At 37.3% G+C, this 23,413-nt stretch overlaps 1 protein-coding gene across 1 annotated transcript; it reads left to right on the top strand.

Annotated features, from left to right (window-relative positions):
• The first annotated feature begins 591 nt into the window (after positions 1-591).
• On the top strand, positions 592-23,056 carry LOC128746059 (uncharacterized). The gene is made up of 3 exons (XM_053843109.1): positions 592-659; positions 5,897-7,817; positions 22,898-23,056. Exons 1-3 carry the CDS (start codon positions 592-594, stop codon positions 23,054-23,056), a joined length of 2,148 nt encoding a protein of 715 aa, XP_053699084.1.
• The last annotated feature ends 357 nt before the right edge of the window (positions 23,057-23,413 follow it).

Here is a 23,413-nt window from a genome sequence, read left to right on the forward strand (position 1 = left end):
AGCCTTGAATGGGGCTGAAAGTACGACACATAATGGCGAAGTGATTGAGTTAACTTTCCCTCCTTGGTTGCAGCAGTAGGATTCAATCGAGATTCGGCTTTGTTTCCTAAATCGATTTAAAGTAAAATGGAAAACGGTGTAGGCTCACAGCCAGGAGAGTGGTTTTCTAATCTAGCAACACACATGGTTCCCGTAAATAACCATGTTACTGTCAAACGAAGCGTGTACTGCCTCGGCTCACAATAGCTTTCGGATACAAAATGTGTGGCACAGATCAATTTTCAAATATATTAGATATTACTGCCAGGCTGGAATCCAATTGACACGGTGCCTGCTGTGCATTATTACTTGTTAAAAGGATGCATCCTGATGTTCGTATATACAACCGTCCAGGCGTCCGTCCGTCAGTGGAATGAAAAACGATGACACATGAGCGACAGGAAGCTTCCTCTCGGAATGAATTTCTTACTCTGCTTCCTGTCGGCAGTAGAACCGTCAGCATCTATTGAAAGACCCCAAGAGACCGGTCGATCGGTTGATATAAATTTATGACACCGACCTTTTTCTGACTATGAACAGCTCGGAGAGTCGATGGCTTTGATGGGCATACCGGGCGGTATGGGTCTTAGTGTCACCAAGACAATCACTCCGGGCGGCAGGTAGCTAGTGGCATGAGGCACCGGAAGTGATTGGTTTGAATCAGCAATGACGAAGTAGCTTTAGTGCTGTGCTGTGTGGTTTGAACTGATTGTTTTGCACCGGGAATAAATCATAGCTGAAAGCAATTGACTTAGATCAATTGATGATTATTTACTATATCGTTGTACTTTTTGATTCTAGTCTAACATATCAGTCGTCGTATGCTCAAGTTTCGGCTGGGTGGTGCTGCTATTAAAACGGTAACACCCTAACCAAACAGTTTTTTTGTTGTTATTATGAAGAATACTAAAGTTCAACACCAAAATCATTTTTTTATCAGTTCAGTTTTCCTGTCACAGGAAGCAACTAAAATGATTTTGCTGGAAATTGAAATTGACCAACTGAATATTTTTATTTTGTTAAAACAACCAGTTTTCAAAAATTGCAAAATTTCAGTGGTTCACTTGATTTTATCCACCTATCATATCAATATGCACGATGAAATTAAATGCGCACATGCTGCAAACCAACGGAATTGCTTAAAATTTATTTTTGTTTAAAATTTTTTGGTTGGCTTTCGGTCACGAGTTACGTGCGAAAATATTTATTTTCCGTTTACAGTCGACGTTTCGAGAGATATCCCCTCATCTTCAGGACAGAACGTATACGTATTAAATATTCAATGGGATATTTTACTATGGTCGCTATCAACCAACTTGATCAGAATAATCTGACAGTAAAACTTTAATATGTTACCCTTGTTGACTTTTCCGGTGAGGAATAAGAACTAAAATGTTTTCAGCGGACGTTTCGACTTACCATGCTTCAGTCATTAACTACGCCTAAAACATGATCGCATTTATTTAAATATTTACACAATTTACTATTGTCAAGACAAACTTTCGTTGAACATCTATTCTCACTGCCTCGTCCTTTATAACTATTACTAACTAAGCTATCGTTTCTTCTTTTCTTCTAGTAGTCGTAGTTTAGTCATTAGTCCGTTGTATGTGTCGTTGAAATTCCCGCATTCTCGTTGTAAATTAACTGTCCGTTCTTGTCCTCTCATTTTAATATGGAACATCTCTGCTGTAAGTCTAGTATCTTTATTTTCAATTTTCTCTAGAATGCGCTTTTTTTCTAAGTCAAAAATATGTCCTTCTTGAATTGTATGTAGTGCTAATCCCGTTCTAGCTTCTGATTTTTTAGCGTCATTTTTGTGTTCCGCTATTCATGTATCTAGCCTTCTGCCTGTCTGCCCTATGTATTCCCTGTTATCTCCTGCTCCACACGGTATAGAGGATATAACATTTTTTTGTTTTGTAGCTGGAATCGGGTCTTTTAGCACATAAAACAGACATTCATCACAGAACAGAAGTGGAAGTCCGAACGATTCGGCGATCAAAACTGGTAACAGAGTCTTTTTTGTTTTTATTTTTCTTTGGGAAGATTTTCGCACAGAAGCGAATAACAGCAATATAAGCAGAACGCTCGCTGCCAATCGCATAGCAGCTTTCACATGCTTTCGTGTGCATTCGTATGCGTTCGTATGTTTTCGTGGAAAAAAGTGACTCGCTACCGCCAGGTTCGCTAGTATCTGTAGGAAGTAGCAAGTACGTGTTTGGATTTCTACTTCCACTTCTGTTTTGTGCCATTTTTACATTAGAGAAGTTTTAAACCTAAGAGGTACTCTCGCCTCTGGAGGGAGGCCAAGTTATTATGCAGAAAATCATTAGAAATATATGTGATGTTGTGTTACAGAATTTTCTTTCGAATTAATTAACTTATTTATTTAAATAAGTATTCATGTAACACAACTAACTTTCTAATGGTTTTCAAAAGTTTCCGTACAACGATTTCTGCTAATTAGTTTGCTGTTGAGAAGAATATTTTACAGCTTCCGGCACTCTCGCATCGAGCCTACATTTCCCTCCGCAAGCCGCTTCGATTAAGGAGCATACGCCGCACAAAGCTGACGATGTACAAGACGCTAATCAGACCGGTAGTCCTATTCTTCAGCTGACAAGTTTCTCGCCGGATCTCTTCGAGATCGGGAGCCGGCACCGTTTGTAGGCACCCCGAGGTTAACTTTCGTTGCGTCTCCTATTACTATACCGCCGTTGAGGTGCTCATCAAAATACTGCTTCCACCTGTCCACCACCTTGCGCTCGTTTGTGATTAGATCCTTTCCCTCGTCCCTGCACATGTCAGATTTTGGTGTGTAAACCTTATGAGTTTGGTTCACTTTCTCGTAAATCTTGCGCGTGTCATTAGCCCGGAATAGTTGTTCCAGCTCCTCACGATCTCTGTCCTTCTTCTGGCGCTTTTTCCTCTTCAGGATCATGGTCAACTCATTCCGCGCTCGTCGATACTTGGCCAAATTCTCTCTCGTTGATATGCTTCGATAGTTTTTCCAAGCTCTTTTTTCCTCTCTATAGCTTGTTGGCATCCCTCGTCAAACCATTCATTTCGTGCACTCGGGATTTTCACTCCTAGCACCGAGGTTGCGGCCTCGTCGACGGCCGAGCGCACCATATTCCATCCATTTTCGAGGATCGAAGCATCTAGATCCACAGAGGATGGCAGATCTTCATCCAGTACGCGCGCGTAGTTTTCAGCAAATCGCGAGTTGTCTAACTGCCGAATGTTTAACCCTCCGTTACTCGCGCTATTGTATTTTGTACAACGTATGTGAACCGTTAACTTTTTCTCGGCATATCTCGGGATTCCAACAAACAAAATTACTGTTTTCAGTAAAGTTGACACGCAGACTAAGATCTTTCAAACGGTGGAAAAAGTTTCATAAATTTTTCACCAAGTGGCATTAGTATACGAGTGAATTCTGTTTTAGCACGCCTAAAAATCCAAGTTGACGCGAGTAACGAAAGGTTAACCGAGGAGGGCGGCTTTGTCGCGAGGTATAAACTGTTGAAAGTTTTAAGCGCACAAGTACTGCTATAATGTAATGGTCCGAGCCGATATCCGCACCCCGTAGGGAGCATACGTTAATGATGTTCGAGAAAAACCGGCCCTCGATGAGAAAATGGTCGATTTGGTTCGAAGTTTGTTGGTCGGGAAATCTCCTGGTGGCTTTGTGTATATCTTTGTGGGGAAAAAAGTGCTTCTGACCACCAATCCTCGGGAAGCAGCAAAGTTGGCTACTATCGTTCGTGTCGGCGTGCAGGCTATGGGGCCCGATCACCGGTCTATACATTGCTTTCCTACCGACCTGGGCGTTGACATCCCCGATGACGATCTTGATGTCCCGTCGTAAGCAGCTGTCGTACGTTGCCTCCAGCTGCACATAGAATGCTCCTTCTCGTCATCGGGTCTACCTTCGTGTGGATAATGTACGTTTATGATGGTGTAGTTGAAGAAACGGCATTTTATTCTCAACACGCACATCCTCTCGTTGATCGCCTTCCAGTCCATTACGCGATCATGCATTTTGCGCAACACTACGAAGCCCATTCCCAGCTCGTTGGTCGCTTCACCGCTCTGAAAAAATTGGGCTTTACCGCCACGAATCCTCCACACCTTCTCGCCTTTACAACAGATCTCCTGCAGTGCCACGATGCCAAACTTTCGGGGTTCTAACTGATCGAGTAGCACCCAGTCGCCACCAACGAAATTCAGCGATATGCAGTTCCAGGTACCAAATCTCCATTCCATGTCCTTATTTCGTCGCCTTTGTCCATGCTGAATCCATGAGGTTCCATATTCGAATCTCGACTGGGAGAGGCTGTTTGAGTCAATAGGATCGTAGCAACTGGCCCTACAATTTTCTTGCACTCTAACAGCTGGCTACGAAGTCTGTCAGAACAATTTCGATAACGGAATGTAGCACCTAGGCTTGTCCATGCTGAATGTTCCGAGTAACGGAGAGCTACATCGCACAGAGGAGTAACTAGGGCAGAAAGCTGGCCAAAATTATTTTCTTACGTAATATTTTGCTCGAATATGAAATGAAACGTAAAAATAGTTAATTTTGTAACAAACTGGTGCCATTACAAGTCATTTCAATTCACTTAATAGTGCAAATTATGCTTTTCTTCTATTCACTATTCACTATTTAGCCTCCTCCAAAACCTACAAATGCATGAGTAAATCAATGAGTATCTTGTTTGTCTCTGATTCATATAAAAAAATGACATTGGTTAATACCAAATTGTTGATACTGGAGTAGACTGATTCTTCGACACTAAATCAACGCAGATGTCTTCTCTGTGATATATAACCTCTGTTATGCAATTTATCAAATAACAAACGCGCCACACATACTATTACATACTTTACCGTCAGCCAGCTAACATTTTTCCTACTATTTTTGTCAGCGAATTTTGTTGAATGGGAATGTAGATTCAAATAGTGACATATTTGGAGAACAGACCTCATAATCCCTAGACATGTAGTATGCTAGTATGCTCATTGTATTGAAGGTGAATTATCTTGCACAGAAGATAGTACGCAACTAGATGCGAATGGTCGATATTTCCATCAAAACAATGTGAAACATACAATTTTCAAAAGGGTCGGAAATGCCAGTCCGGGCGTTTCCGGATGAGCTTTAGGTACCGATTTGTTCAGAATACCACAAAGATTCATTCCTTCATAGAATGTATGACCAGATTCTGCAAGATTAGATAACTTTTTTACCGTTGAAAAAGCACAAAATTGCAAAAAACTGTAAAGGAAATCACTAGTCTCGTCACTGAATGTCTTGTGCTCAATGCTGAGGAACAACCTAAGGTTGTGAAGCTGATCCCTATGGGCAAGGACCCTGCAACGCTTAACTTTGTGTCTTTCAAAATCGGGGTCAAGCAGCAGTTTAAGCACAAGGCGTTACGTTGCGAAACATGGCCGGAAAATATACGTTTTCGTCTGTTTGAGGATTATCGGACAAAAAACGCTACAAGGATTGTAAGAATTTCGTCGAAGGAAGTTTCACCAGAAATGCCGCAAGTGGACACGGTTCCTGTTCAACCGATAGAGGTGGACACATAGGCCAACCATTTTCGTCATCGCCAACACCGGGATGCACGCAGCAAAGCATGATGGAAGCCCCTTTTGACCCCTATACAGTTAAGTCGTCAGGCATTCTTCATGATTCTGCAAGCATCGATGAAACAGTATCCTGCCAACAGAGTCATCCCGGTGCTGTATTCGGTGGTTTGGAAGGGGTCTTCCAGCCTGCTATCTCAGGCAAGTACTCGTGCATTCCCACCTTTTCCCGCCCTGATGTTTTTCAAAATTTCAGTGAAAACACTTCGAACACCTCAATACTTCAATGTGATATCTCTTCGCGTGTCGACTCTTTGCGCTCCAGCATAATCGCCACTAACGGTCCGATCGATGTGCTGAATACTATTGCAACGGCAAGTGACCAGCCAAAAACCTCCAGTGAGTCCATCTGCATCTTCTACCAGAACGTCCGTGGATTGAAGTCCAAGATCTCCGAAGTGTTCCTGAGTACCGCAGAGTTCTCGTACGACGCGTACGTTTTTACTGAGACGTGGCTTGACGATCGCATCGCCTCTCGCCAATTGTTCAGCAATGATTATAATGTCTTCCGGGTTGATCGTGGTGCGCATAATAGTTTACGGAAAAGAGGTGGAGGAGTTTTAGTAGCCGTTGCAAAAAACATCAATGCGGCCCCTGTTCATCTATCCTGCGGACAAGCCGTTGAAAATTTATGGATCAAAATCGCTTTTCATGACAAGGTCATTTTCCTTGGTGTTGTTTATATTCCGCCGAACAATAGCAAGGATTGCGACCACATTCAATTGCATTTGGACACTGTTGTTGAAATCGTGAACCGTTCTGACTGTAATGAGATAATCCTCTTTGGTGACTTCAACCAACCTCGCGTGGAATGGAGTGCAACTACAGGTGGTTACCTATTCGCTGATCCACTTTTATCGTACTTTACACCAGCTTGTCGCACATTACTCGATGGTTTGTCGTTTTGCCGTTTGAGACAACGTAATGCAGTTCGCAACTCCAGGGACCGAATTCTTGACTTGATTTACACTTCTGACTCTATCACTAGTAGTAGTACTGCCGAAGAAGCTCCCGAACCTGTTGTGCGACTGGATCCTGATCATCCTGCTCTTTTGTTAACCATCAAGGGTCTGCCCGCTGTTGCTCATACCAATGACGTTGATGCATCCGAATACAACTTCCGTAAAACTAATTTTGACGCCCTCAATGGATTGCTCTGCCAAATGGATTGGTGTGATGTATACGCCACTGTGAATGTTGATGACGCAGTCACTGCTTTCAATAATAAATTGCGTCGCTGTTTCTCTGAGGTGGTACCCCCATTTAGACCTCCGAAAAATCCACCATGGTCTAATGCGCGGTTAAGGTATCTGAAACGACAACGTTCTAAAATGCTAAAGAAATATTGTCTGCATAGAAACCAGTTCTCCAAATGCCAATTTGAGGAAGCGAGTCGAGTATACCGCTGCTACAATCGACTGCTGTATAGACGACATCTCAATCTGACAGAAAGTAGCTTACGCAGGCACCCGAAACGGTTCTGGACGTTTGTAAACTCTAAGCGGAAGGATTATGGTCTACCTACGTGTATGAAGTTAGGTGATCTAACCGCTTCCACTGTCGATGGAAAGTGCGAACTTTTTGCTTCACATTTCGGGAATATATTCAACTCTACCGCAGCCCTCCATGATCCAGATATAAGCAACGCTGTTCGCTATGCTCCCCCCGACGTTGTTGACGTGGATGTTTTCAGTATTCATTCCGAGATGGTAGCTGCGGCTCTCGCGAAGTTGAAGTCGTCATATATTGCTGAGCCGGACGGCATCCCATCGTGTGTGCTGAAAAAGTGTTCCGGTGCTCTAGTAGAACCTCTGCAAGCGATTTTCAATCTCTCACTGCAACGTCGAACATTTCCTACAATCTGGAAAAGCTCGTGTATGACGCCGGTATACAAAAAAGGAGACAAAACGGATATTGCCAACTATCGTGGGATAACTTCGCTGTCTGCCGGGTCGAAATGCTTAGAGACCATACTGAACAAAGTGATTTTTGAAGCATGCAAAAACTACATTACATCATCTCAGCACGGATTCTTTCGCAAGCGATCTGTGGAGTCGAACCTCTGTGAGTTTACTTCCTTCTGTATCAGCAAGATGGATGCTGGTGTACAAATTGATGTAATATACACGGATATCAAGGCTGCTTTCGACACAGTGTACCACGAAATACTTTACGCCAAACTTCGACGTCTCGGCTTCTCAGATAGACTCTGTGATTGGCTGAAATCTTACTTAGCAAACCGACAGCTATATGTAAAGATAGGATCGGCTGAATCAACAATATTCAGTCCGCAGTGCGGGGTTCCTCAAGGAAGTAACTTAGGACCACTTCTATTCGCTCTTTTCTTCTATGATGTCTCTTCGATTATACCGAACAGTTGTGTGTTGATCTACGCGGATGATTTGAAAATTTATCTCGTCGTCCGCAAGCTAGATGATTGTTTCCGTCTACAGGATATGCTTGACAGCTTTACCAGGTGGTGCCGGCTGAATCATCTCGTGATTAGTATAGCAAAATGCTGTGTGATTTCCTATCGGCGTCTGAAGAATCCCATTCTGTTCAACTACTCCATCGACGGAACTGTTTTGAAACGTGTCGATCAAATTAAGGATTTAGGCGTTCTGTTAGATTACCAACTGTCCTTCAAAGCGCACTACTCTGCTACTGTGGACAAGGCTAATCGCCAACTTGGTTTTGTTTCGAAAGTTGCTGCTGATTTCACTGATCCACTGTGTCTACGCGCATTGTACTGTTCTTTAGTTAGATCTATACTCGAATTCGGGTCAATTGTATGGTCGCCATATGAAGAGTTATGGATTTCCCGAATCGAATCTGTGTAGCGTAGGTTTGTTCGATACGCGCTACGTAACCTTCCATGGACGAATCCGCAAGACCTGCCTCCTTATAAAGACCGGTGTGCATTGATTGGCATCGAAACATTGGAAGATCGACGAAATGCCAACCAAGCTGTTTTTGGTGCAAAAATTTTACAAGGTGAAATTGATAGTCCCGCCCTGCTTGGTCAAATTCACATCTACGCACCACAGCGCATTCTCAGGCCCAGACAGTGGCTACGACAACCTCCTAGAAATACCTTATATGGCAATAATGACCCAATGTTGAGTGTGAGCGGACGATTCCAAGAGGCTTATCATTTATTCGATTTTAACGTGTCTACAAAGACCTTCCGTCAGCGAATTTACAATAGCATGTGATATATTACGTTACTTTAGATCATTAAGACCATATGCTGTCAGATGATTTTTTTTATAGAATAAACAGAATAAACAGAATAAAAAAAATAGTTGTTTGACAAAACTATTTAAAACAAGTCATATTTTCAAAATTTTTAATTTTCTTCCTACAAACCAGTTAGAATTACTTATGATGAACCTATGTTTTGATAAATATTCTTTGCAAATCTTTTTGTTTACTTCTGATGGAATCCGTTTCCTGATGCTTGATGATTTTTCAAAAAAAATGTTTCAAATATTGTCAATGTTTGTACACCTGCCAAAACTTACAGGTATGTTTCCACGTGTTTTGACTAAGAGTACTTTGTGCAGCATCTATTTAAGCATACAAAAATATATATATTTTTAAAAATATTAAAAATGTTTTTCTTATTTTGGCCAGCTTTTTGCCCTAGTTACTCCTCTGTGCATCGTTGAGAATTTTCACAGACTATGAGAGATTCAAAACGATGTCGGTTATATTGTTATTCAAAGGCACACTTATCAAAAATATACTTGTGCTACCGTTTTTGCTTGATGTATTGTTATTCTGCATTGAATTTTTTTTATAGTGTAAGTTAAAATATTTCGGGGGGGAGGGGGGGGGGGCAAGTTTACCTAATCAAACAAATCTAAAACGAAAGTAAACAAAATGGTTAATAATAGTTATAAAGGACGAGGCAGTGAGAATAGATGTTCAACGTAAGTTTGTCTTGACAATAGTAAATTGTGTGAATCTATACCTATAATCTGTCTGTCTGTCCCTATGTTCCTTATAGAATCGAGAACTACTAAACCGATCGGCGTGAAAATTTGCATAAAGGGTTTTTTTGGGGCCAGGGAAGGTTCTTATGATGGTTAGAGACCCCTCCCCCTACTAAGAGGGCGGCTCCCATACAAATGAAACACAAATTTCTGTATAACGCGAGAACTAATCAAGCGAATGGAGCTAAATTTTACATGTGGGTGTTTTTGGGGACCTCTCCCCACTTTAGGAGATGGGAGGGCTCCCATACAAATGAAATACAAATTTTCTCATAACTCCAGAACTAATCAAGCAAATGGAACCATATTTGGCATGTGGGTATTTTTGGAGGCATGAATTTTTTCTATGGTGAATTGGGACCCCTCTCCTCTTTAGGAGGGGAATTACGTCCTCTCTCCCTTTTTATAGCCCCCCCCTTCCATACAAACGAAATACAAATTTTCTCACAACTCTAGAAGTGGCAATACAAAGTTTGACGGGTCAGCTAGTATTTAAATAAATGTGATCATGTTTTTGGCATAGTAAATGACTGAAGCATAGTAAGTCGAAACGTCCGCTGAAAACATTTTAGTTCTTATTTCTCACCGAAAAAGTCAACAAGAGTAACATATAGAATTTCACGGTGAAAAACCCCAACAATAGTAAAACTTTAACTTTGCTGCTCACGGATGTATTTTCAAGTTGATAAAGCTGGCATACTTATTTAGCTTTTGCCAGAGCGGAAAGCGTAAAGATTTTTTAAATTATGGCTATGGCTGTCAAACAGCGAAAGTTTAACCGGTTTTATTGCTGCTTTCAGCAGAGCGTGATACGCCTACTTGAACTTATAGCCTGATTCTTATAGCGGTTATGAAAACTTTCTGAGGAGTGGGTCACTAGGTCAGAAAGCAGTTTTATGGCGGCCATCAGAAAGTTCTGTTGGAGCTCATAGTTTTATTAGCGGTTTTATGAAATTGGTCATGAAAACCACTCCACTTTTATTTTCAGCTCGGATAATCGAACCACCCGGATAACTGAATCATATATTTGGTACTAAATTTTTTTTTGTCATGTTTTTTGACTTGTAGGTGTCATAAATCTATTTTTAGTATTGATTTATCTCCCCTATAGTTCGAAAATTCCTTTCTTACGATTTTTTTGCACTGATGTATTTTATTTTTAGTACATTTTTTGCGTGCGAATTTTTTTTTATTTTTAGGTATCATAAATCATGTTTTCTTCACCATGTTTTCTACTATTGAATAACTTACGCTAAATTTAGAAAATTCCTTTTTTTGAGTTTTTTCACCGCTGATGATATGATGGTTGATCGTGATGATGGAAATGATGATTTTGATAATGATTATCATGATGATGATGATTTTGCTGATAATTTTTTGATGATGATAATGTTGATCATGATGATGATGATTTTGATGATGGTGATGGTTTTGTTGATGATGACGATTTTGTTGATGATGATGATTTTGTTGATGATGATGATTTTGTTGATGATGATGATTTTGTTGATGATGATGATTTTGTTGATGATGATGATTTTGTTGATGATGATGATTTTGTTGATGATGATGATTTTGTTGATGATGATGATTTTGTTGTTGATGATGATGATGATGATGATGATGATGATGATGATGATGATGATGATGATGATGATGATGATGATGATGATGATGATGATGATGATGATGATGATGATGATGATGATGATGATGATGATGATGATGATGATGATGATGATGATGATGATGATGATGATGATGATGATGATGATGATGATGATGATGATGATGATGATGATGATGATGATGATGATGATGATGATGATGATGATGATGATGATGATGATGATGATGATGATGATGATGATGATGATGATGATGATGATGATGATGATGATGATGATGATGATGATGATGATGATGATGATGATGATGATGATGATGATGATGATGATGATGATGATGATGATGATGGAGTACCGAGATAATGTTAACTGTTTACCGGCGTTGTACAAAATACAATAGCGCGAGTAACGAAGGGTTAACCTTATCCTGAGTTGTTAGCTCTACAGCTAATAACACTAGTTAACAAAATTAAACAGTTTTGCTCTCTTTCTTTGGCGTAAACGAAAGAAAGAGCACGGTAGTGTTGCAAGAGAAAAGTGCCAGATTTGATGTATGCAGAGTTGTTAAAAAAATTGTTCGCATATTACGAACACAATTTATAGCGGCCATCATTATAGCGCGTAAAAAGCTGGATAGGAAAAGTTTGTTTTTATTAAAGTTAGGCAGAAGTTATGAAAATTAGATAATATCAGATTAGGTATTGTTTGGGCAGGTAAACATAGATAACCGACAAATTTTGAGAAAAGCGTCATCTCTTGAAAAGCAACGGCTCATCTGGTATTTTATTACTACATCAGGGATACGAATAATACTCGATTTCCGTAGCCCATGATACAAGTATGTGAATAAATGAATACTAAAAATACTAAACATGAGTCAAATGGCTCTACATACAATAAAATACAGTTAAACATAATTGGACAATTTGCTCCGACCTTAATTTTGATGCGTATGTGTTTGAAAAATAAAGAGAGAACGCGAGAGAGAGAGGTATATTTGTGGCATGTGGACAAGTAAGAGAGTAAAAGCTTGAAGTAAGGGGGTGTTTGCAAGAGCATGATATTCAAATACGCAAACATTCCTGTTTAAGTAAAATGGTCATAACTTCTACAATTTTCAACCGATTGTTATCATTAAACCCATGATTTCTTTGTTTTTTATCGGCCTTTAAGACCCACATAAAATGAAATTTTTGAAACGCAGTCATCTTGTCTAAAACCTTTGATAAAGTTGAAATTATTCCAAAAAAATGCGTTCTTCTTTGTTTTGTTGTAAACAAATGCTCAAATATCTACAGTACTATTATTCTGACAGAGAAATGAAGTTCATCTAATCGATAGCAAATTTTCGCCTCTTTAATATGGAAGAAAGAGATTTGAAATTGGTGCACCGCAGTCGGATAAATTTGTATTTATGTGCATGTACTTTCTTTCTTTAAGCAAAATTTCAATTTTAATGCATATCTCAAAAACTATCCTACTTTAAATTTTTCTGACCACACTTTCGGATTCAGCGGCCAATTTTACATGAAAAATCACCTTCAGCTTACTGAGTTCATAAATGCTGTTAACTAGTGTAATGGCAGCTAAGTGACGCGTTCTATTATTTTTTTTTTCAATTTAAAAATAGATTATTTTTTGGCTGCATGAAGGTTGATGAGATGTTGAGTAGGCGACTAAAAAGCATTGCAAAACTATTTTTCATTCTAATAATCGAATTGACAGCATTGCGCAAATTGGTTATTTAAATACACGCAAAAGCCTTTATTAAGCTCCATTGCAGCTTTGAAAGCAGCCACCCAAGTTACAATTTCTGGCTGATCAAACGTTTTTTAGCTGAATTTATTACACCTGTGGCTGAACTATGGTTTAGTTTTAGAAAAAAAAAACCTCTTTTCATCTTTTAAACATCTAAGTCAAGCTTCAGGCTTGCTAATAGCTGCTTTCTAAGCTGTAATAGAGCTTAATAGAGGGTTTTGCGCGTTTTTAAATAACCAATTTGCGCAAATCTGGAAACAAGGCGCACAGAGGTTATATAAAGGGCGATATAATTGCTTAACAAGTGTTTTTCTGCCTCAAACGAATTAGGTTGTATAAGTTCTCCAATTTCAGCTGAATAAGTATTGTAGAATTGTTTACATAAATTTTATTCGATGCATATTCAGCTATGGCTGAATAATAATGGCTGCTAAAGTGTTTAATCGGCGCATAAATGTTTCTTGGGAGGGCTTTTTTTATTAAAATGACAAATCGCACAGTTATTGAGAATCCTGGCGGGTTGTGGAGAGATTGAAGATGTGCCTAATCTGCTTGTGATACTATTATGCGAAGCAGCTGATTTACAGCCCATTCGTTGGCTGCTTAAACACTTATAGAATACAGAGGCCTTTGCTTAAATTTATTTAGCGTCTACCATCTGTATCCAGAGTTAAATCAGCTGTAACCAAATCAGTAGCATTTTAATTCAGGTTCGGTGTTTGTTGGGTAGCGTCTTCTCTGTGTGAGCATTTGCCGCGTACGGCAACTTGTGCATAACGAGCGATCAAAGTCGACATTTGGCCCCCAACCATACACTGATTCGCATTCGTCGAATTCCTCGAAATTGTTGATAGCATCATTCATTGTGATACATTGCCTTACAACTAACTTGTCGACAGCCAGTTAGAATATTAATTACCTAATCTTACTGGCTTTTTTCGACACTCTACTTTACAGCTATTTTCAAACTTGACAAAAATACAATGTATACAAATGTATCACAATTGAAATTATGTAAAGAAATGCAAGCAACTCACTGACGTAAAGCAGCAAATGAAACACTCAAAAACTATTCTCGGATAAGAGAGTTGCTGACTCTCCTCGCTTTGAGAATTGCTGCGACACGTCTCATGCACAAATATCCCTTCAGCCCTGTGTCCGTGCAAGACAACAGTTTCGAACAACTTCTAGCAGCATATGGATGCAATCTGGTGAAAGGAAAAGATGACCGCTCACTTTTCTATGACGTTTCACTTTCAGGATATCAAATTGGACTAGATCCAATGTTTAAAGATAAAATCGGTCGAAAAAAGATGAGTGGTCTTGCACTCTGGCTTACTTCCCAAGCACAGGTATCAAATTGGTATAGGTTTAAACGTCGTGAATAATTTTCGACCTGTTGAGACGGGAGGATTTTGCTTCTTTTTTTTTGGAGAAGGAAACCACACTAAACAGATGGCCGTTCCTGCCTATGTAGCAAGGCAATCTCAAAAAAAAGGTATGGGTAAATTTGGTCTTAAAACTTTTCATCAATTTGGCTATTTAGTGATTGCAAATGAAAATTGTAATAAAAATCACGTATTTGATACTTCTATGATGAATCGATTGGTAATGAAACTGATTTTTTGCAATGACATCCTATCCCAAAGCTTGCCCTAAGACTAAGGGGTAGTCCAACGTCAATATTTTTCGGATGGTTTATAAGTTGCTTAGTTTCTTAATGAAAATGTGATGTGAACAAAATTACTGCAAATGAATGTTTTCGTTGAAAAATGGTTGCTTTTAATGCCAGTCAAAGTGGCTAATTTCTTTTCCGAATCGTCGAGGTGAATGTTTTTCAAATGAATCCAAAATATCTAAAAGCTTCCAAAGAAGATTGTCCGTCAGAGAGAGAAAAAAACTAAACCCCGTCAGATAGACAACCGTGGCTCACGGGAAAGATAAAAGCTAAATTCCAAGCGAGTCGGAAATTTTCATCATTCTATCACAAAGCCCTCCCGTACGTAACCGTTGCGTTGGAGGTCCAGAAGTCGTGCGTGAAAGATCATACAGCCACTACAGCTTTAATGCGTTATTCGCGAAAAACATGCGGAAAAACCCCAGCCCGACCCCGGCTCGTGACTAAAAGCTTGCTCGTTCGTTCATATACGTACGTATGCTCAGTACCAGGACTAGGAATGTCCGTAAGCGCAGAGCAGGTGTAGCTTGCTGGGCTATCAAAGCATGTAGTCTGTTTTACAGCCCAGCCAAAGCCTCCGGCAACTGACACGCACTGCCAACAACGGATTCATCAAGCCAAACAACATGAAAACATTAGCGAATTATTTCTCTTTGAAGAGCAACCGGCAAGCAGTCGGAAAATGGCTGTGAATGCGAGTGCCGGGGTAAAAAGTTTGGAATTGTTTGGCGGCGATAGCCTCAGCGAGCGTACATTTTGCCCCACCGCACCGTGTTCTTATTCACGAAATACCGTTCGCGTGGAGAAGCGTATATGCTTTTTTTGTTTGATTTTTTATTCAACATTCTGTACGAAAGTTTGCCCTCAAGCGGAAGATCCTGGTTGGCAAATAAATTAGCTTGTGTTAGGAGAAGAATACTTCTGCGAATGGAAACGCAATTTTCTCCGTCGACGCAATAACGCCGATGGTTTTCAGCGGCGATGGCAAAGGAAGATGTTTCATTTTTGACCGAGAAAAAAAATGCTTCCTTTATGGTAATGGTTTCAGCGCGAAACAACACAAGCCTAGGCAGCAGCGTTATAAGAATCTATTGTTTCGCTAGTTAAGTTGGTAGTAGCAGGAAATTTATTTTTGGTGTGTATCACCGTCCAACGTTTTAGAAATTTGTAACTCGCTGAGAAAATGTTTTCCTCTAATGTACAGCGCTCACAATGTCGGTTCATGTCGAGGAAAATAGACTGATAAGTTTCTTTCAAGTTATGCTGTAACTAGCATTATATACCGTTCAGGACTTTGGTGCCATTCTCCTTCCTTGAACTGTAATTCGACATTCCGTCGAGTTTTCGGAATTCGGATAGCATTTAAACGTCATACCAACCAGCTAGTTCATATGCAATTTATAGAATAATTTTATATAATATCGTTTTTTATAGCAACAGTGCCATCTGCCGGTGAAAATTTGATTCATCGGTCGAAAATGCATAAACCTTGAAGTCCCAAATCGGAACTAATTCTTCGGAATCTAATTGCTACGGCATCGATTGACGCTGAAATTTAATCTCATTTCAGTCTAACTGGACTGTCAATTAGACTAGCTTCACAGGAGAAGGTTTGCAATCTGCTTGTGAGGAGTGTAAACAATCTGCAATCCACGCTGACTTTCCGCCGGAATTGTAGCGCCACCACACCGGCAGGACGACTATGGTAGTAACTAACACTCCAACATCGACCAACAACGGCAGCATTGAATAACAACAGTTGGTGGTTACTCTATTGAAGTGGATGGTCTTCGGAAAGAGCAAATCAGAAGTGAAAAAAAATTAAATAGGAGTGACGATGACAGGCCGCTAATGGAATATTAATCAGAACCGCAACGCTAATACAGCGCTGTCAAACACCGCTGCTGATGGCTGCCCAAAATAGACCCCGGACGTGGTTCATTCAGCATTTGAAACCGGCCGAAACCGCCGCCGCCGTCGCCGCCTGTTCCTGAGGTTTGCTGGCCGAATTTCCGATGAGTTGGACTGTTTGAATAGGAACATGTTCCTTTCAGCTCCCGTAAGTGGGTCAGTAGAGTGCTTTCAAATGACTTTCAATTTGACGAGTTGACCACCGCAGGGGGCAATTTTTATTCCAAATTAGCGATTACTTATTTATAATTAACAAAACATAACCGCCCATTGTAGTTGCAAAATATGACTAATAAATATAAAGCAACTTTAACGTACATTTTGCTTTTCATTACAGATGTTTACTTCATTCGATAATGTAATTACATAAGCTCGGTTTATTGCTTATTACGTATAGGTAATGGCTAATGATGAACTCATATAAAATTCTCGCAGACAACTGCTTCTGCTTCTGAACCATGAAAGGTAAGTGACTATAAAAGTAATGGTTTCATTTTAAGAGGAAACATTAACAGAAAATTTATATAAACGAAATCGAACGGGAATCAATCAAAGACTGATGATTATAATAATTGGGCTGCACTTGAATGGCAAGGAGGGTGTAATTGGAAAACAACAATGAACTTTAACAACCTAATCAATTAAATGAAATGACCACTGATGGGAAAAAACTAATAAAATATCGATATACCGGTTACAAGCCGAGCCAAACTGCAAATATAGGCTTTCTACAACGTGTACAGTCAAGAGATGTCGCTGTAGAGCGACAGCGGAAAACTCAATCAAAATGCGACAAAAATGCTACAAAATAAAAAAATAAAAGAAACGAACACAAAAAAGTAACGAAGATAACAGATTAGTGGTGAATTAGTGAACTTTCAAGCCTCAATTGTCGTTTCTAATTTCAAGCGTCAAATATTCAATGTTAAATGTTATGTTACATGTAATGTTATATGTCAAACGTCAAAAATCAAATGTTAAATTTAAAATACCAGATGTTAAAAGTAATGCAAAAAATCAAATTACAAATGGGACACATTCCACGCACTTGTACACCACGAAATCCATGTATTTAAAACTGCATATTTCAACTCATATTATACTGGATATGAACCAATGATTATTGAACTACAAAGAAAACGTAGTTCTCAACACAATCAACACACAGAACGTTTAATAATTAGCACATTGAGTGTACGTATATTAAAACATGGGGGAAAAAGTGGCATTTCTGCGATGGTGTCCCGTTACGAAATGTAACTTGTTATACCTACCTAAATAACAATCTAAAACAAAAAGTAAATACTACGTTAGAAAGTACATTTAACAGACGTAATTTAAAACTTGTTTAATAACTTAGTCACAAACGTATTTTATGCTAGCGGGAGCAAAATATCAATGAAAGTCGGGTTCTCGTCGTAACGAGACACGCTAGAATGTTTCAAATATTTAACGTTAACGGTCAAAAGTCCGCTGAGAATTAAGTCCGCTGGGTTAAGAATCAAACTCCAAATTTGAAAGGCCAAATGTCAAATGTCAAGTGTCAAATATCAAATAATAAAAACAAAAAATAAAAAGTAACATAAAGGAAAAATAAAAAGTAAAAAGTAAAACGTGAAAAGTAAAAAGTAAAAAGTAAAAAGTAAAACGTGAAAAGTAAAAAGTAAAAAGTAAAAAGTAAAAAGTAAAAAGTAAAAAGTAAAAAGTAAAAAGTAAAAAGTAAAAAGTAAAAAGTAAAAAGTAAAAAGTAAAAAGTAAAAAGTAAAAAGTAAAAAGTAAAAAGTAAAAAGTAAAAAGTAAAAAGTAAAAAGTAAAAAGTAAAAAGTAAAAAGTAAAAAGTAAAAAGTAAAAAGTAAAAAGTAAAAAGTAAAAAGTAAAAAGTAAAAAGTAAAAAGTAAAAAGTAAAAAGTAAAAAGTAAAAAGTAAAAAGTAAAAAGTAAAAAGTAAAAAGTAAAAAGTAAAAAGTAAAAAGTAAAAAGTAAAAAGTAAAAAGTAAAAAGTAAAAAGTAAAAAGTAAAAAGTAAAAAGTAAAAAGTAAAAAGTAAAAAGTAAAAAGTAAAAAGTAAAAAGTAAAAAGTAAAAAGTAAAAAGTAAAAAGTAAAAAGTAAAAAGTAAAAAGTAAAAAGTAAAAAGTAAAAAGTAAAAAGTAAAAAGTAAAAAGTAAAAAGTAAAAAGTAAAAAGTAAAAAGTAAAAAGTAAAAAGTAAAAAGTAAAAAGTAAAAAGTAAAAAGTAAAAAGTAAAAAGTAAAAAGTAAAAAGTAAAAAGTAAAAAGTAAAAAGTAAAAAGTAAAAAGTAAAAAGTAAAAAGTAAAAAGTAAAAAGTAAAAAGTAAAAAGTAAAAAGTAAAAAGTAAAAAGTAAAAAGTAAAAAGTAAAAAGTAAAAAGTAAAAAGTAAAAAGTAAAAAGTAAAAAGTAAAAAGTAAAAAGTAAAAAGTAAAAAGTAAAAAGTAAAAAGTAAAAAGTAAAAAGTAAAAAGTAAAAAGTAAAAAGTAAAAAGTAAAAAGTAAAAAGTAAAAAGTAAAAAGTAAAAAGTAAAAAGTAAAAAGTAAAAAGTAAAAAGTAAAAAGTAAAAAGTAAAAAGTAAAAAGTAAAAAGTAAAAAGTAAAAAGTAAAAAGTAAAAAGTAAAAAGTAAAAAGTAAAAAGTAAAAAGTAAAAAGTAAAAAGTAAAAAGTAAAAAGTAAAAAGTAAAAAGTAAAAAGTAAAAAGTAAAAAGTAAAAAGTAAAAAGTAAAAAGTAAAAAGTAAAAAGTAAAAAGTAAAAAGTAAAAAGTAAAAAGTAAAAAGTAAAAAGTAAAAAGTAAAAAGTAAAAAGTAAAAAGTAAAAAGTAAAAAGTAAAAAGTAAAAAGTAAAAAGTAAAAAGTAAAAAGTAAAAAGTAAAAAGTAAAAAGTAAAAAGTAAAAAGTAAAAAGTAAAAAGTAAAAAGTAAAAAGTAAAAAGTAAAAAGTAAAAAGTAAAAAGTAAAAAGTAAAAAGTAAAAAGTAAAAAGTAAAAAGTAAAAAGTAAAAAGTAAAAAGTAAAAAGTAAAAAGTAAAAAGTAAAAAGTAAAAAGTAAAAAGTAAAAAGTAAAAAGTAAAAAGTAAAAAGTAAAAAGTAAAAAGTAAAAAGTAAAAAGTAAAAAGTAAAAAGTAAAAAGTAAAAAGTAAAAAGTAAAAAGTAAAAAGTAAAAAGTAAAAAGTAAAAAGTAAAAAGTAAAAAGTAAAAAGTAAAAAGTAAAAAGTAAAAAGTAAAAAGTAAAAAGTAAAAAGTAAAAAGTAAAAAGTAAAAAGTAAAAAGTAAAAAGTAAAAAGTAAAAAGTAAAAAGTAAAAAGTAAAAAGTAAAAAGTAAAAAGTAAAAAGTAAAAAGTAAAAAGTAAAAAGTAAAAAGTAAAAAGTAAAAAGTAAAAAGTAAAAAGTAAAAAGTAAAAAGTAAAAAGTAAAAAGTAAAAAGTAAAAAGTAAAAAGTAAAAAGTAAAGAGTAAAAAGTAAAAAGTAAAAAGTAAAAAGTAAAAAGTAAAAAGTAAAAAGTAAAAAGTAAAAAGTAAAAAGTAAAAAGTAAAAAGTAAAAAGTAAAAAGTAAAAAGTAAAAAGTAAAAAGTAAAAAGTCTAAAAGTAAAGTCTAAAGTCTAAAGTCTAAAGTCTAAAGTCTAAAGTCTAAAGTCTAAAGTCTAAAGTCTAAAGTCTAAAGTCTAAAGTCTAAAGTCTAAAGTCTAAAGTCTAAAGTCTAAAGTCTAAAGTCTAAAGTCTAAAGTCTAAAGTCTAAAGTCTAAAGTCTAAAGTCTAAAGTCTAAAGTCTAAAGTCTAAAGTCTAAAGTCTAAAGTCTAAAGTCTAAAGTCTAAAGTCTAAAGTCTAAAGTCTAAAGTCTAAAGTCTGAAGTCTAAAGTCTAAAGTCTAAAGTATAAAAAGTCTAAAGTCTAAAGTCTAAAGTATAAAGTCTAAAGTCTAAAGTCTAAAGTCGAAAGTCTACAAAAGTTAAAAGTCAAAAGTCAAATTACAAAACCCATAATCCACACTCCAAAGTCCAATATCCAGAGTCAAAAGTCCAAAAGCCAAAGTCCACAGGCCACGGTACAAAATCCAAAGTTCAAACTCTAAAGTCCACCGTCCACCGTCCACATTCTAAAGTCCAAAGTACAAATTTCAAAATTCGGAGTTCAAAGCCCAAACCCTAAAGTCCTAAGTCCACAGTCCACAGTCCACAGTCCACAGTCCACAGTCCACAGTCCACAGTCCACAGTCCACAGTCCACAGTCCATAGTCCACAGTCCACAGTCCACAGTCCACAGTCTACAGTCCACAGTCCACAGTCCACAGGTCCACACTCTAAAGTCCAAAGTCCACAGTCCAAAGTCCAGAGTCCAAAGGTCAAAGTCCAAAATCTAAAATCTAAAGTCCCAAGCCCAAACTCAAAAGGAAAAAGTGATGATGATGATGATGATGATAATGCTGATGATGATGAAAGTCAAAAGTCGAAAGTCGAAATTCGACAGTATACAGTAGAAAGTGGAAAGTCGAAATTCAAAGGTCATAAGTCGAAAGTCGATGGTCGAAGGCCGATTCCCAAAAGTTTGAGTTTTGAATCACGAAATCCAAAGATTTCAAGTCGTAAATCCAAAGTTCGAGTTCCGAAGTTAGAAATCGAAAGACCTTTGACCGGCTTGACCTCCATAGTTGAAAGACTGAAGTCCGAAATCCCAAGTCAGTAGTCGAAAATGTTCTTCAAAGTCTGAAAGTTCATTGTCGCTAGTCGGAAGTTAGAAGTCTGAGGTCTGAAGTCTTGCATTTGAAATTTCCAAAGCTCTAATTCCAAAAATCCGAAAGTTGCACCGAAGTCGTAAGTCAGAATTCGGATGTTTGAAGTCCGACCTACAAAGTCCGCAAGCCTATAATTACAAACCAAAAGTCGAAAGCCTAAAGTCTGAAAGCTCGAGATCAAATGCTGTAGGCTAAAATCAGAAAAGAGAACTTCGAAATTCGAGGTCTGAATCTCGTCTGAAACATTGGAGTGAGAATTTCCGAATTTTGAAATTCTAATTTCGAAATTCCAGGCCCACAGTACAAAATTTCAAAATTCTTTGCCGGAGATCCGAAAAACAAAATTCCAAAGTTAACGAATCTTGGAAATACATTGTTCGTACTTCGGAAGCCCGAATTATGAAGTCAAAACATACTAAAGCCCGAAAATTGGAAGTAGGATGTCTGAAGTCGAAATTTGAAGTCTTACGACAGAAAGCAAAAATTAGATCTCCATGCTTCCGACTTGCAAGATCTGGAGTCTGACGTTCGAAGTCAAATTGCGAAAATCGATAGTTGAAAGTCAAATATCAAGCATTGTCAATTATTGTCAAATATCAAGAATAGACTGATAAATGTCTAATTTCATTCATGAAATTTAAAATGTTCTATCGACTGCTGAAATTCTTTCCGACGTTTCGGCTTTGTATGAAAAAGGCTTAAATACAAAGCCCAAACGTCGGAAAGAATTTAAAAAACTGTTCTGATGTCTACAAAAGACTGAAAAGCCGGACAAAAAGTGAAAATTAACATTGAATGATAAATATCAAACTATTTCTAAGTGTCAAAATCTGTAAGCTTCGAGCGTCAAACTCTGCAGTGTAATTTATTGCTTCTCGATTGAAAGATCTTTATCAGTTTTTTGCAATATTTTGTTATTTTATATACTTTTAAAACAAACATGCAATATTTTTGCAAAAAGCTAATAGACTTGACTAGGTATATACATCAATTAAATTCAAATAGCTTATATAAAGTTACACAAGAATTTTGCTTCTGTCGGTTTGATTTACGTTAGGGGTCACTCTTGCCGAAAGGAATGCTTCAAAAATTATTCTACTTTTTCCCGAAAGGTATGTATAAGAGTGGATGTCAAATAGTGCTTGTTATCGCAGATACCTACAGGTTGTAGATTTTCCTCAAAGTATGCTATCAGGGTACCATTCAATAGGTTCGACCTATCCCAACTGACAATCAATCATTAATCTCGATTATTATGATACGGTGGCTAATCGGGTAGCTTCTCAGTTTCGAACATGTCATTAATTTTTCTTCCCTCACTCACTCACTCACTTCCACGCTTCGAGTCCAACCAGTTTTACTTAAATTCGATACCTACCAAACGAAAAAAAAATGCACACATTGACGTTCGGATAGTAAAGTTAAATATCTTGGCCTGACCTCCATTTTTCGGACTAAAGTTTCATTAATTTAAACCCATTACTTCGGCAGCGTGGTTCGGCCACCAGCAACGATGGACAGGCTGACGGCCCACCAGGCGAGGAAAGCGTGTATGTTTGTGCCACCACCATCGTCAGTAAGCTTTTTCGGTTGTTCGAGATGGCGACACACATGCAGCTTGAGAGAGAGAAAGAGGAAGAGGAAAAGTAAAACTATACACTAGAAGATAACAAGCAATTCACATGTAAATTTGGCCTACTCGTCTCGCGCCAGGGTCTCCGGAGGGCGAAAAGAATATGTTGCCACACACGACGCGTAGTCCAACGATCTGCAACGCTGCGCTCGCTCCTGCCGCGTTGGGGGTGGGGTGGCTGGTCTTTGGTTTTGGGGAGAATGTGTATTCCACAGATTGAACAACGACATAAGCATATGGTTTGCCCTCAGTTTAAAGCGCAATATTTACATATTCCGGTTGAATCCGCCAGTGATTCCCACATTAATTATTCCTTTCGCGACTGAGTCAGCTGCTCACTAGCATGAGTGGTGACCGCATTTTAGCGAATTTCC

The sequence above is a fragment of the Sabethes cyaneus genome, chromosome 1 (genome assembly GCF_943734655.1).
Source record: "Sabethes cyaneus chromosome 1, idSabCyanKW18_F2, whole genome shotgun sequence".
Classification (NCBI taxonomy): Eukaryota; Metazoa; Arthropoda; class Insecta; order Diptera; family Culicidae; genus Sabethes; species Sabethes cyaneus.

Bases quoted from the DNA above. Each gene is read 5' to 3' on its own strand.
- LOC128746059 (XM_053843109.1), top strand. From the start codon at position 592: ATGGCTTTGATGGGCATACCGGGCGGTATGGGTCTTAGTGTCACCAAG. The intron at 660-5,896 runs GTAGCTAGTGGC...TCAAAATTTCAG, and splicing joins ACAATCACTCCGGGCGGCAG to TGAAAACACTTCGAACACCT. The intron at 7,818-22,897 runs GTAATATACACG...TTACTTCGGCAG, and splicing joins ATGCTGGTGTACAAATTGAT to CGTGGTTCGGCCACCAGCAA.